Source organism: Salvia splendens, chromosome 12 (genome assembly GCF_004379255.2).
Source record: "Salvia splendens isolate huo1 chromosome 12, SspV2, whole genome shotgun sequence".
NCBI classification, from domain to species: domain Eukaryota; kingdom Viridiplantae; phylum Streptophyta; class Magnoliopsida; order Lamiales; family Lamiaceae; genus Salvia; species Salvia splendens.
In genome coordinates, this window is record NC_056043.1 from 14228561 (window position 1) to 14243749 (window position 15189).

A 15189-nucleotide genomic window follows, 5' to 3' on the forward strand; every position below is an offset into this window, starting at 1 on the left:
AAGTAAAGGACAAAAAGCAAAAAGCATCTAAAAAGCAAAGTGGTCCCCAACATTAGACATGGACATCGTCTTCTTCAACAACACAAACTAAAATCAGAAAATAATTCCAGATTCAACACGGAAACACAGTTTATCAATTCGCGAACACAGATCCACAAATAAGAACACCAAATCTGAAATCAAAACACAGAAAATGCAACTCCGCGTACTGGTCAGCAGGAAAACGAAAATGAACTCAAACAAGACTTCACATGCAGCGATTCACTCACGATCAATAGTTCCACATTTAACTAAAGGAATTTTGACGGAAACAAAGAAAGGAAAGTTTCAGCACTTAAACACCAAGGAACCTTAGATCTAAGCTAACTAGGCGGAATAGGAAGGAAAAGAAATCAACACCATAACTGAAACGGAAATCAACTTCATATCATAAACACGTTCGGATCTTCCACAAGTACTTCAAAAACAGAAAATATCCAAAAGCAAACAAAGATCCAACATAAGGAAAGTAAGTAAATTAAACTACGAAAGCGAATAAAAGTGTTTTGCCACTCCGGGCGATGATATCTCTAACTACGGTTCTGCTGGCTGGAACGGACGATCTGGAACTCCGGGAACATCTAGATCTTCAAGTGACCATGGCAGTGGCGAGGAACGAGATTCAGGACTGGGCTGAAGGACTGAACTCCGAGAGAATTCTACCTAAGAGTGATGATGATGAATTCCCCCCAAGCTACCTTTTTCTCTCCAAGTGGCTTCCTTTTATAGGGAGGCTTACCCTTGATTTTTAGGGTAAGACCTTGCGGTGAAATGACTTCTTTGCCCTTAATTGTGATTGAGCAGTCCCAGCTATCCTCCTTCTCCATCTCGAGCCATTATTGCATGTATACTGGTCAGTACGTAATCGTCCTGACGCCCTTTTCACTTGAAGTGTCTGAAACTCTGCCTACTGGCTAGAATACTTACCCTGCACGCTTAAGCAACTAGTTTTGCAGATATAATTCAATTACGAACATCATACTGATCCGTAACCTAGGCCTAGAATACGACTTATCACACGTCATAAAAACCCTTCTCTTAAAACATCGTACTTATACTCGCGCTCTCAAAGTGCTATAACAGTCATTTTCGTCGCATCGCCACTTTTGACATAAGAATGAGTTTACATATTAGATCACATGTATGATCTCTCCCCGTTGTAGGATTAAGTCATTTAGCATCTCCTCTTGAAGTCATCATTGTACGTAATGTCTCTTCGTGTTCTCTTTATTCTTATCGTTCAGGAAACGATAGTGGATTTGTAATTATCCAATGGAGTTCGCATTCGCACCACATATTTTCATTTATCTTATCACTCAGAAAAGCGATATTGCAGTTGTAACAACTAAGTTCGACATCGTTCGATCAAACAGACATCTTGGGCATTCTATGTTTGCATACAAAGTTCATAGCATCATACTTTCTTCTATCAACACTTTCATAAAATACCTCACACTTTAACGTTCATAAATCATTACTTAAAACATGATTCACATACCAAATAATTTAACATGCATAAACATATATCGCCATACATAACTACGTCATATTTCTCATTCACTTCTAGATCTAAATTTTCCCAAAAGAACAGAACTAACATGCTTTCGTTTAAGGTTCTGACATTTTTTTTCCAAAATTTCCAACAACTTTCCACAACATAAATATTTTTTTCCTCAATCAAACTCCACTAGAACATCTAGTCATTAATATTGTAAAACATCAACCTCAAAATCTTTTTCCTTCTTTTTTTTCTACATATCAAACACCATGCAAATCTTTCAAAACTCATAACACATTTGCACTCCAAACAAAACACTCATGCACTTCACATATATGTTTGAAACAACATTTTTAAATTACTCATTTTTTTCTCAAAAAAAAATTCCACATGCTCAAAACAACTCATCAACTTTCATCCTTCATGTAAAACACTCTGTCATCCTATGTTCACATGATTACGTCGTAACACTTTCACACACATAACACATACTTAGGACATCATGTCATTCATGCTTGTGTTCCACATAATCATACCATAACAATATCATATTCACACATACAACACGTGCTTAGATTATCTTGCCAATCATGCTCATATTCCACATAATCACACTATCATAATATCATTTTCACACATATAACACGTGTTAAGATCATCATGTCAATCATGCTCATGTTCCACATAACCATATCATCACAGTATCATTTTCACACATAACGTTTATTCATATGCGTACACTTGCCAAAACATCCTCATCATATCATCATCAATTTTGTACATCGATCTCACATTCTTTCAACAACTTAAAACATACCTCACTTTCTTTGGTTGAGCGTGATGCTTTGGATGTTGAGCCTTCGTGATACTTCTAGTCTAAGGTTCACTAATCTATACTTAAGGTAAAAGAAGACTCTCGGACCAGAGCGAAAGAACGAAGCTCTGATACCACTTTGTCACGACCGCCTAAGGATATTGAAGACGGGGAAAACGTGACGAGGGGAGGGACTAAGGAGCGGGGAAGAAAGGGGGGCGCAATGACAGACAACAATAAAGGACGACATTTAATATGAAAACCCAATTAACTTCAAAAGAAATATTTTAGCTTATTAAAAAGTTAAGCAACAGATTTAGTCTCAAGATACTCAATGTCATAAAACAGTATTAAATAGTGCGGAAGACTTCTAGGAAATAATTTCAAACACGGCAAGGGAAAAACAAGTATCAAAAGAGAGTCATAGGACGACGCCCATGTATGAAGACACGACACATCTGTGAATTCCTAAAGCTCACTCAACATCCGCTGCAACATCCCGCTCAACCTGCACATAGGGAAAACATATGCAGGGCTGAGTACTTATTGTACTTAGAGATACCCAACGGTTCCGGTTCTGGCGGTTAACCGGCAAACCGGAACCGTGGCAATTTTCTCGAACCGGAACCGTCGCAATTCGGGTCGCGGTCCGGTTCAGGTTCATGATTTTTCAAACCGGAACCGTCACCGATGTGGGACAGAATACTAATATTCTTAACACTTCCCCTCAAGGTGGAACATCTATATTGGCCAGCTTGGTACAAAGTTCTCAAAAATATTTTTCCTCAAACATCGACAGCAATAGTAGTAGCCGAAACTATAGGGTAGTAGTAGTTGCAGCTGTTGCATAAGTAGAGATGCAAGGCAGAGTAGTAGTAGCTGTAGCAGAGTAGCAGCTATAGGGCAGCAGTAGCAGATGCAGAGCAGTAGTAGCAACTATAGCAGAGTAGAAGATGCATGGTAGTTAGTGTCAGCTGTAGCAGAGTAGCAGATGGACAGTAGTTGCAACTGTAGCAGATGCAGGTAGTGGTATCAGCTGTAGCAGAGTAGCAGCTGTAGGGCAGTTGTTGCAACTGTAGCAGAAGTAGCAGATGCAGGGCAGTGACAGTTGTAGCAGAGTAGCAACTGTAGAGCAGAAGTAGTAGATGCAGCGTAGTAGTGACAGTTGTACCAGAGTAGCAACTGTAGCAGGAGGACAACTGTAGGAGGAGGAGTAGAATAATAACTGCTGACAAGAGCGCAGGTAGATAAAAAGCAAGTAAGAGCGCAGGTAGATAATACCGCGCAGAGCAACAGAGCAGGAGTTGAACAACATGCAAATAATAGCGCAGAATACAGCAACGTAAAAACCCTAGTTTGGGCAGAGAAGAACAGTTGTGCAATATAGTAGTGGTAGAAACCCAAATTTGGGCAGAGTAGAGCAGCAACACCGTAAACCTTAGTTTGGGCATAATAGCCCAGTAGAGTAGAACAAAACATAATTTCGAGTAGAGTAGAGTAGTGACGGAAGAGCAGAATGGGGATAGTAGAGTGGGCAGCGGCAGAAACCCTAATTTAGTTCCTTTTTTTTTGTTTTGGAAACCCTAATTTTCTAGATACGGATTCGAATCCGCTCTGATACCATGTAGAACAGTAAAATATAGATATAAGCGGAAAAGTAAATAGACATAGTAGAGAAAATAGTAGTGTATTTGGTGTATATTATTACTCAACACAGGCCACATATATATAGTACAAGAGACTAAGCTATGCTATGTCACATCACCGACTGTGGGTTATATTTAACTGACCCAGCAGTATATCTGGGCTAAAACCGAAAAAAATGACTGACCCAGCAGTATAACTGGACTGAAAATTTGGGCAAGTGGTCCAACCGATTGAAAAAAAATTGGGCCGATTGTCCAATCGATCATAAAAAAGTCCAACCCCTCCAAGATTCACCTTGAAGGGTTTGATGGAGGGTGTTGGTAATTGAAACATAAAAATGAATATAATAATATCCCACATCGGTGTACACAAAGAACTTAATCCACTATATAAGTCTCATGTGCCTCTCCTCTTATCACTAATTGGTTTTAAGATGTAACTCATGGATTTCTATCAGAATCATCCAAACATAACTGCAACTGTTCTTCTAACTGAACGCTTGCCCGAGCTCCATTTAATCTCTCCTTAAACTATTTTTTTATCAACACCAGCCGGAGCAGCCACGCTAACTTTGTACTCAGAGTTCGCTTCACAAACGTTGGTCACAGTTCTTGCATAATTCTGCAGCGTCAATCGAAGCCTGATCGAGAACGACGAGTAGTTCAGCTGCGCCTCTCGAATGCTCGTCTCCTTCTTGCAATCCACTCTTCGATGCACCACGGTCCCCACTTGCGCGTTGCTTAGATTCAAGCCGCACAAGTAGGGGATGTAGTCCTCTGGCTTGAGGTCGTAGATAAGGTCGGGATCATTGGCATTGGTGGGGTTGACATGCCCTGCCCCCGTGGCAAACACGTCCGCGGGGAGAAGCCTCTGGTCGTTGATTGGCTTCCCCTCGTGGTTCACCTGGTCCGCGGTGGTCATGATGGCAGACTTTATGGCCGCTGGGGACCAGTCTGGGTGCGCGTTCTTCAGGAGCGCCACCACCCCACTGAGATGCGGGCACGACATTGAGGTCCCCGAGATCATGTTGAAGTTGGACGTAGCGTTGTCGATGGCCGTGTACCAGGCCGCGAGGAAGTTGTTCCCAGGCCTCGTGATGTCGGGTTTCAGGATTCCCGGGCTTGAAATGTCGGGCCCTCTTGAAGAGAAATATGTCACCACTGGGGGCTTCGATTGTACGGTCGCTTATTAAGGTTCCTTTGTGTATAATTTTGGCTTTGGGGATTTTGGTGGATTTTAGATATGTTTTCAATTCGGTTGCGTCTGAGTAGCTAATGTGTGATGTGGGTAGAACATGCGCTTCTGCGGAACTTGTGTTGCCTTGAGCTATTGAATTTATGAGTATCATGCCCACGCCGCCGGCCTTCTTCACCGCCGCCCCTTTACCGGTTCCTGTAATATTCCCTAATTCACACACCGCTATCTTTCCTTTCACATTGAGATTCGTCAATTGATCTTCCTCGCAAAATGCTGGTTCCTCGTAAACGATTTTGTGTTCCATTGCGGGAGCGAAGCCGTGCGCCGATTCTCCGGTTAATTCCTCGCCGTTGCCGAGGACGACGGTGGCGGTCAGTTTTCGGTCCATCGCCGCGGCGCCGACGGTGAGGATCCACCGGCCTCGTTCAACAGGGTGCGCGGGTCCGGGCCGCTGTTCCCGGCCAAGCAGACCACGGAGATCCCCTTCTCCATGGCCATGAACGCGCGCCGAGAGCGATGCTGTCGCTGTAGAAAAGGAAGGACCCCCTCCCAGCGACAGCGACAGGACATCGACGCCGTCCTCAATTGCGGCCTCGATTCCCGCAATGATGTCTCCCTCGGCGCACCCAGCAAGGCTGCACACCCTGTACATGGCAACATGTGCCAGGGGTGCAATGCCGGCCGCTGTGCCGTAGGGCGTTGCCGAAAATGGTAGCGCCAAGCACCAAATTCCCTCCGGCCGTGCCAGAGGTGTGCGTGCCGTTGGCTTGCTCGTCAGTCGGCGCGTCACTGCTGAGGCTCCTCGCCCCGATCAGCTTGTTGTTGCATCCTCCCTTGGGGCCAAACTCGCACTTGCCCTTCCATTTCGCGGGCGGGGGCGGGACCCCTTGTCGTGGAACGAGGGGTGGCCCGGGGTGATCCCAGTATCGAGCAACCCGATTATAATGCCTTTCCCGCAGTTGGAGCGATTCCAAAATCCTACATTTTGGTTGAGGCCTAAGAAATTGGGCGAGTGGGTGGTGTGGAGCTCATACACTCGCTCGGCCGGAGCGGAGATGAACCCTTTGATGCCGCGAAGCGCTTCTAAGTCCTCGGCCGATAGCTTCGCAGCGAAACCCATGAGCACGTTGCGTTAATGGTGCAAGACGCGCGACGCCACATCGGTCGAGAAAAATGAGTCGAGACCGTCGAGTTGTAGTGACTCGACATGGACGATGTATGTTTGTAAGGTGTTTTGGTTGGCGTTTATAAGTTGGTTACAAATAAACTACGCAAATCAGAGCTACAAACCAACCAAACGTCATTGCTAAATGTGTTTTTTTTCTTTGTTTGTCGTGTGTTGCTTTATATACTAGCTACTAAAATTTGAGACCAAGAATATTGATGGTAAATTGCCGAAATTTGGTTTTAAATACTATGATAGGAAATGATTAATTAATCATTTAGGTTGTTTAGAAGATCTCATTTCGCATTTTTGCTTGATGTAATAAGTTATTTTCCTTAGATAGATTATATAAATGTCAAATACGCGGGTATGACTTTTATGATTATGCAAATTTACGCAAAAATAATAAATGCGCGTTATTGCTTATTTCTACAAATATGATTACATAACGCACGCTATTTCGGGGAAAAAAGGTACTCGCCCCTCCCATTTTAAATGACAATTTTCTCTTATTTCAATGCTCTATTTCAATAAATAATCAAACTTCACTAATTAATTCTTTTAAATAGGGATAGAAGAAGATAGATGATGTGTATAATTGAAGCAATAATAGCATTTGGAGTGCTATTTGTTTCAACGATTTGGACTGCTATTTGTTTTGCTTGAATGTAAATTGGATTCTCATGTTTTTTTGGGTAAAAATTACTAATGGATTCTCAAGTTTTAACTGTAGGCTTTAGTTAAGAAACCTGCAATTGTAAATAATTGTTCTGACAATGGTGTTGTGATAATTAATCCAATTTCACTTCGACTATTATAAGATTTAGCCAAGGCGATACTCTATATAATAAGGAAAAATTGACTGCCATTTCGAATATGGATAAATTCATCCAAAAAATTGCAAAATTGACTAAATTTATTAAACTTACGTTGACGACCAACGTATACATAAATCTGTATTATAGACATTCTATCTACGGATCTAGTACAAGAAATCTAACCATGTACAGAGAAAAATATACACAACCATTTTCCTAATCAAATTCTAAGTTCTAAGTTTCCAACCACGAACGTAAAAATAAAACAATTGTAGTCAGCTTTACCTAAAATACCGATTTTAACTAATTTTGTTTTAGTATAAATATTCTACAAATCTAAAATCTAAATATTTACAGGTAGATCTGAATATGTTTAAAATCTATCACTGCAATCAGTGACGGAATAAAAATAAAATTATGCCAGTGCTAATTAACATTAAAAAAATAATAACATTAAAATATTTAATTTTATATATAACGTCTATACATTATTTATGAGATACTGTTATGAACATACATTTTATAAATCTTTATATCTAATACGCACAAATTATACTCCAATTTTTCTGAGTATCTAATTTCAATATCAATAGAACCAAATTATTATACGCAAATCATTATCATGATTTAAAATATAAAATTTCAAATTAAATAAATAAATGAAAAGATTATATTTCGATTTCATGACATTAGTTTAGCATAGAGGATAGGAACCTTGAAGTGACGCAAGTGAGTAAAACAATGTTATAAAAAAACTCGATAAGTAAACCGACGAAGCTATCGGTTCACGATTCAACTAGTTGGATCAGCCCCACCAGTACTATAGCAAATATATATAATATCATTAGATATATATTAGACAAAAAACTTATTACAATTTAATGCATGAGAAACAAATAAGACAATGTAAAATAAAAGTATTAAATCTAAATTAATAGCATTAAATGTCAATAATTTCATAAGTCTAGAATTAAATTAATAAAAAGTAGTTTAGAGTTAATTTGAATTATCATTTTTAATTTCATAAATTACGATATCACTAGTCTTTTAAGACATATAAACATTATTCTCCTTGTACTTTTAGAAGAAATGTTAACCTGACAAAAAAATAAAATATAACTAAATGTAGATGATACTATATCATTTAATTTTATAAAATTAAATGCATCAGATTTATGACTTGGTCAAAACCTTTGATCGATCATGATTCTAACAATGTGCAGGAATATTAGAATGAAAATATAAAAAACAAACCCATTGAATTTTGTAATTTGATTTATATAGGATTATGTGATTTACTATAAAAGAGATTTACTTTATCTTTGTAGTTTAAGAGATTGAAGTTCAGAGTTTTTTTTTTGTTTTTTCTGATGACTTTGAGTTTGAGTGGTAAGGGAATATTTTGAATTTGATTCTAAGCATAGTTTACATTATTTTATAGCTTCTATAGGGCAACATTTCAATTTATATATTAAATTATAACTTTATTCGTTTCACTTTGCATTTCAGTTTATATATTAAATTATAACTTTATTCGTTTCACTTTGCACGGACACATGTTTTAATGTAGAATTGATAAAGAATAAAAAAATTTTATAAAAATAATTAAAATATTATCACTCAAAAATAGAGCCTACTTATGTGTAAAAAAATTAATAATAAGGCTCCGTTTGGTACACGGAATTGGAATGGAATTGGAATTGGAATTGGAATTGGAATTGTAATTGGAATTGAAATTCTATGGAATTGAATACGAAGGAATTGGAATTGGAATTGAAATTCTATGGAATTGAATACGAAGGAATTGAATTATATCCAAATCCTATGTTTGGTAAAATGAGAATTGATATGAAATTAAATTGACATGCTTGATAAATATACACATAGTGCACACACTTCACACATTTCACACACTTCACACATTTCATCAAATATTTCACACTTCACAAACTTCACACACTACGCACATTTCACATATTTCACACACTACACACACTTCACACACTACACATATTTGACATACTACACACACTACACATATTTAACACACTACACACATTTCACACACTTCACACACTACACACACTACACATATTTGACATACTACACACACTACACATATTTAACACACTACACACATTTTACACACTTCACACACTACACCCAGTTCAAATCTGTGGTGTGTGAAGTGTGTGAAATGTGTGTAGTGTGTGAAATGTGTGAAGTGTATGTAGTGTGTGTAATGTGTGATGTGTGTGAAATGTGTGAAATATGTGTAGTGTGTGTAGTGTGTGAAATGTGTGTATTGTGTGAAGTGTGTGTAGTGTGTGAAATGTGTGAAATTGTGTAGTGTGTGACATGTGTATTATGTGTAGTGTGTGAAATGTGTGTAGTGTGCGAAACGTGTGAAATGTGGAAGTGTGTGAAATGTGCGTAGTGTGTGTGAAATGTGGGTAGTGTGTGCAGTGTGTGAAATATGTGAAATGCGTGTAGTGTGTGAAATTGTGAAGTGTGTGTAGTTTGTGAAATATATGAAATTGTGTAGTGTGTGAAACATGTGAAAAATTAAGTAGTGTGTGAGTTGTGTGCAGTGTGTGAAGTGTGTGAAATGCGTGTACTGTGTGAAATATTTGCAGTGTGTTTAGTGTGTGAAATGTGTGTAGTGTGTGAAATGTGTGAAATTGTGTAGTGTGTGAAGTGTGTGTAGTGTGTGAAGTGTGTGTAGTGTGTGAAGTGTGTGTAGTGTGTGAAATATGTGAAATGTGTGTAGTGTGTGAAGTGTGTGAAGTGTGTGACGTGTGTGTGTGTGCGCGTGAATATTTAGAATTCCACTACTTTTGATATGGAATTCAAATTGTGGAATTGGAATTCGATTCTAAATCCATGAATTTTTATAATACCAAACACTGGATTTGGAATTGAAGGCTTCAATACCAATTCCACACCCAATTCTGTGTAGCAAACGCAGCCTAAGTGTTATTAGCTTATTCAACATCTCAAAATAATAAGGATTGATATGCAATATCTCAAAAATGTGGCAATAGCTACTTTTGTATTTTCTCTAAATTTGGTGTTGTATCATTATAATACCTAAAAATGGATTTGAGAACTTTTTTACACCCAAAGTCGGATTTAGTGCATCTCTAGAGGTGGTGTAAGAAGCTAAAATATTTTTGTCAGCGTGGCCTTAAATTTCCCTCCACATATTTCGTTATCCGATCACATCCACCATAACCGTTATATTTCCAACTTCCTCCATTCTCAAAATGAGCGAAGCCGCATCACACCGCAGATGGCCACCGGACTTGGTTTCCTCGCACCCAAACCCATATTTCTAACTTCTCACTTCGCAAAGCCTTCTTATATCCCCACTTCTTCTTCCTCGCCCACTCGAAAGTTGTCGATTACACGCAATTTGCTGCTCAGAGGCAGATCCACCGCCGATCCATCAGGTTAGTTAGGGCTTCTGTTTCTCTGAATTCAACATCACAATTCTAAATTAGGCTCCACTGTTTCTTCTTTGGAATCCCCAATTCTACTGCTGTTGCCAATTTCAAGGCCAAAGAGGATTTGTAATTTAGGGTGCGGGAACGGAATCCATGTGACGCATTCAACTTTCATCATCTCGTTCTTCGCCATCAGGTCAGGTTGAAAATGATGAAGTTGTTGATAGCAACGTCTTGCAGTATTGCAGCCTGGATAAGAAGCAGAAAAAAACTGTAGGGGAGATGGAACAGGAATTTCTTCAAGCACTTCAGGTACTGACACTGAATCTTCATTTTGTCTATTTTTGTCTGCCTCGATTTTGTTTTACATTGTTATGTTTGTTGGTTAGTATAATACCAACTGTTGTGCTTGTTGCAGGCGTTCTATTATGAGGGGAAATCTATAATGTCAAATGAAGAATTTGATAATCTCAAGGAAGAACTAATGTGGGAAGGAAGCAGCGTTGTGATGCTAAGTAATTACTATATTTATCATCTTTGATTGTCTTTTGTGACTTTAAATTGGGTAAACTTATCAGAATTGGTGCCTCTTTACTCATGAAATGCCTTACCTTTTCTTCTTCCGCCTTGCGCATGCAGGTGCTGATGAGCAGAGGTTTTTGGAAGCTTCAATGGCCTATGTATCCGGAACCCCACTGTTGTCCGACAAGGAGTTTGATGAACTGAAACAGAAACTTAAGGTACTTTCACTGTTACAATGTAATTTTGATCATGTGAGAGCAATCTATTTTTAATAGAAAATTATTTTTTCACAAAATCTGTACCAATTACTATTTTGTTGTCGCTCTATGTTCTTATATGTGCTACAGTACTAGCCTGTGTTTTGGGGATATTCATGGATGAACCATTTATTGATTTTCAGTTCCTTAGCATCTTGTATCTTGTAGGCTGATGGGAGTGAAATTGTGGTTGAAGGTCCTCGATGCAGCCTCCGGAGTAGGAAGGTTAGTTCTATTTCCCCTTAAGCATGCTCAGGTCCATTTGATGTCTTAAGTATCTGTGTTTTTCAAATCTCTGTAGGACATACAAATTTTCTATTTCTCAGCATCTGATGGGATAACATTCTGTTTAAAGCTAAAATAGGACATCAAATGTTAATTTTCATTTTGCACTCAACATTATCAAATTTATGTTGAGCAGAAAATTCATGCTGCGAAGTTGGAGAGCCCAATCTAGTCTATGTAACAAAACTGAAATCTGATTTCTTGATTAGGGTTCTAAGTTCTAAACTAGACTGAAATGGTCTGCTTTACAATCTTTTGCCCATATCTCATTTTCTAAATTGGTCTCTAGAAAACCAAAAGAAAAAGAAATCATGTTATATTAGTAGGTTTGCTCTTCAGATTTCTTCGAATCCATTCTTATCTACAAGAAAAAATTACAAATACAACCGGGAACCAATTTTGTGCCCCTCCACTGACCTCCAGGAAGAATAAGAGTAACCCTCTTTGGTGGTCAAGTTTTTCAGTACATAGTTGGCTATAAACTAGTAAAACATAAATATTCATTTTTGGTTTGTTTGAATGTATTTATGCTGCGCATGAGCGGATTTGTATAGCTTTCAACTGTGAAATCTATCAGTTATATGCTATGGGCAGTAGAAATAAATGATACCAGTTGATGGAAATCCAAAAATAGAGCAGTACTATGGAGATCAAATGTGTAAAATTATAATACACGTAAAAACTTCTCTAACATTCCACTTTGGGGCCGTTCGGTTGCCATGTTTACGTGTACTATAATTTTACACATTTTGGTTGCCATGTTTACTTGTGACTAAAGGCCATGTCTAATCTGATCTCTTGTTCGGTTGCCTTTTTATCAATAACCTGGCCCGGACAATGTATCATGGCCCATCTCCATAGACCACAATGCCAAAACTACATTGTATCTCGTGATTAACTATCTGACATTCACCACTATCCCTATGAGTAAATTAATACTAGACAAAACCTTATTTTGACTTATCCCATATTGTATCTAACTATTATCTAATCTAATGAACTGAACGCCACCTTTATGTCCAAAGTTAAGTTCTCAATCTACTATAAGCATCCAAGTGTTTCTCATTTAAGTCCGATACCTTGTGGTGCCTGTTAACACTATGCGTTCAAGGCTGTATTCTGGAAGAGTAAAGCGAGCCGAAGATGGGAAAGCGGGAACCATATATGTAAACAGTATTTAGAAAATTTTATGGCAGAGCTGGTTTGCACATTGATATTGTTCTTAGTCATAATGTCGCTTGAGTTAGAAATTATGTTTCCAGTATTCAGTTTTCATTCAAATGCAGGTCTATAGCGATCTTTCTGTGGACTACCTAAAGATGTTCCTTCTGAATGTTCCAGCCGCAGTTGTTGCATTAGGACTGTAAGTGACACCACACTTAGGCAGACGGACTTCAATCAAGCATATTTTCTTTCAGTCTCATACTGTGAGCATAGCAGGCTTTACTCAATCCTCTTTTTTCTGCAGGTTTTTCTTTCTGGACGATATAACTGGCTTCGAGATCACCTATCTCTTAGAGGTGATCAAATGTCATTCCTCTTAAATGTCAGCTACTACCAATTCTTCCAAAATGCTCATTAGGTGAATCGATTCAAATTTTGTTTCAGCTTCCGGAGCCTTTCAGTTTTATCTTCACGTGGTTTGCAGCTCTGCCCCTCATATTATGGCTATCGTTCACACTCACAAATGCTGTTGTGAAAGATGTTTTGATCTTAGTGGTAAGATTATCTCAAATGTTTAAATCAGATAAGGAAGAGAAAATTACATTGAGCTGTTGAAATTCATATTTCAGGGAGTCTGTCCGAACTGTGGAACTGAGAACAATTCATTTTTCGGTTCCATACTATCGATTTCTAGCGGAGGCTCCACGAACAACGTCAAATGCTCCAAGTACGCTTGATATATTTAAGATATCGCCTTGTTTATCCTGCAAAATGTTTCCTTCTTTCCCCAATTGTTAACATCGCTGCATTGTTTGTTATCAGTTGTGGAAGTGCACTGGTGTACGACTCCAAGACACGTTTGATTACGTTGCCTGAGGGAAGCGAGGCATGACTTGATAAGGTACCAACCTTGAAACTACTTTGCTGTTCAGTTCATCAAGTTTGTTCATCTTCCAAAGATTGATTAAATAACAAGTTGGAAAAAACAGAATTGAAGAAAAACCAATTCCATATACATACCTGATCAGTCATGTGGTCTGCTTATGTTTGAACAAACTGGTGCAGGATGTTGTCGGGTGATTATATTGTTGATGTGAAGTGATTATATTACACAGGCTTCTCGGGTGTTGTATTAAGATATCACGTTTCTTAAACTATTTTATTGCACTATCCATTGTCATTTGGCAGACTGGAAAAAATATATATCTTGGAAATGCATGGCTTTACTCTAAATAGAAAAAAGCAGTATCGACTAATTCATAGAGTAATTTATTAAGATAGATTGAAAATTTGAGTTATCTCACTTTCAATTCATTAAAATTTTCTTGATGAATCTTTGGAGATGGTATGGATTCAATCATAATATTTATTTTTAAGGCAAACTGCCGGAAAAATTATGAATTTTGCATGTCCCACAATTTAGAAATTAGCCTTTAAAACCATGAATTTTAATATTTTTCTCGGCTTTCCCATGGGTCTAATTTCGTGAAATTTTATCTAAATTGCACCATCCATGAATTTTACCATTTTTTTAGCACACTTAGCAAATAATTCAATTACATCATCAATCGAAACATGTGTTGGCAAATCAACAATATATTATAAATAGGAAATTAGTAATATTTTTGCTATGGAAAATTTGTGAAAAATATTGACCTACATAGTTTTTGCGGCTAATTTTCAAAGTTGTGGAACATATTAAAATTTGATCAAAATTAATGATTTTTCAGATAATTTTAAAATATAAAAGATAAATCCCTTCTATAATATAACAAAGTATTGATTCTAGCTTGCTCTGAACCCCATACATGGAGTATGATACTTAGTGGAGCATTACATTATACCTATAAGTTGAAAAATGGCCGAAATAATTAAATTACCCCGAGCATGAAATAGCTAAAATCATAAGTGTCAAGGTTATTGTGACAAAGTATTGACCACCCCAAATTCAGCAAGGCTACTTTCCAACAATATATCCAAAGATCTGACGTTGCATTGCACCACTAAGCACTCCTTACCTTCTTCGCCAATTGAGATGAGGCCTTCCTGGATTCACTCTTTGTCATAAATTCATGCACATTGAAATATGACAAACAATGCTCAGATAAACTATATGATAACTGAAACAATAAACCAGCTAAAAATGTAATCAAAGACTTATGTACTCATAGTATGAAATGATGTACTAATGTTCAAATTGATACATGATTGCAATTTGCAATTCGAATCTCAAACTTTAGACCTTAGAGTTCCAGTAACGTTCCAATCCTCCAAACTACTGTAAAAATAGTACTCCCTCCATCCAGTAATATAGATCCCACTTTGATTCCGAATAGA

General features: G+C 37.9%; 1 protein-coding gene and 1 pseudogene across 5 annotated transcripts; one reads left to right on the plus strand and one right to left on the minus strand.

Annotated features, from left to right (window-relative positions):
- Positions 1-3247: 3247 nt before the first annotated feature.
- Positions 3248-7310, minus strand: LOC121757588 (annotated as a pseudogene).
- Positions 7311-10335: 3025 nt separating this feature from the next.
- Positions 10336-14066, plus strand: LOC121758047 (PGR5-like protein 1A, chloroplastic). 5 transcript variants are annotated; one of them, XM_042153483.1, is made up of 11 exons: positions 10336-10630; positions 10821-10936; positions 11043-11139; positions 11264-11364; positions 11572-11628; positions 12975-13051; positions 13157-13208; positions 13297-13407; positions 13482-13579; positions 13675-13753; positions 13842-14066. In XM_042153483.1, exons 1-10 carry the CDS (start codon positions 10471-10473, stop codon positions 13742-13744), a joined length of 939 nt encoding a protein of 312 aa, XP_042009417.1. In that variant the 5' UTR covers positions 10336-10470; the 3' UTR covers positions 13745-13753; positions 13842-14066. The 5 variants fall into 5 exon arrangements, with proteins under 5 accessions (XP_042009417.1, XP_042009416.1, XP_042009415.1 ...); XM_042153481.1 differs by having other exon boundaries at positions 10337-10630; positions 13918-14066; XM_042153484.1 differs by having other exon boundaries at positions 10492-10630; positions 10737-10936; positions 13918-14066.
- Positions 14067-15189: the final 1123 nt, after the last annotated feature.

Coding starts and splice junctions, on each gene's coding strand:
- LOC121758047 (XM_042153482.1), top strand. CDS start 10,471: ATGGCCACCGGACTTGGTTTCCTCGCACCCAAACCCATATTTCTAACT. Junction 11,140..11,263: donor AAGCAGCGTTGTGATGCTAA/GTAATTACTATA, acceptor TTGCGCATGCAG/GTGCTGATGAGCAGAGGTTT. Junction 13,052..13,156: donor GCAGTTGTTGCATTAGGACT/GTAAGTGACACC, acceptor TTTTTTCTGCAG/GTTTTTCTTTCTGGACGATA.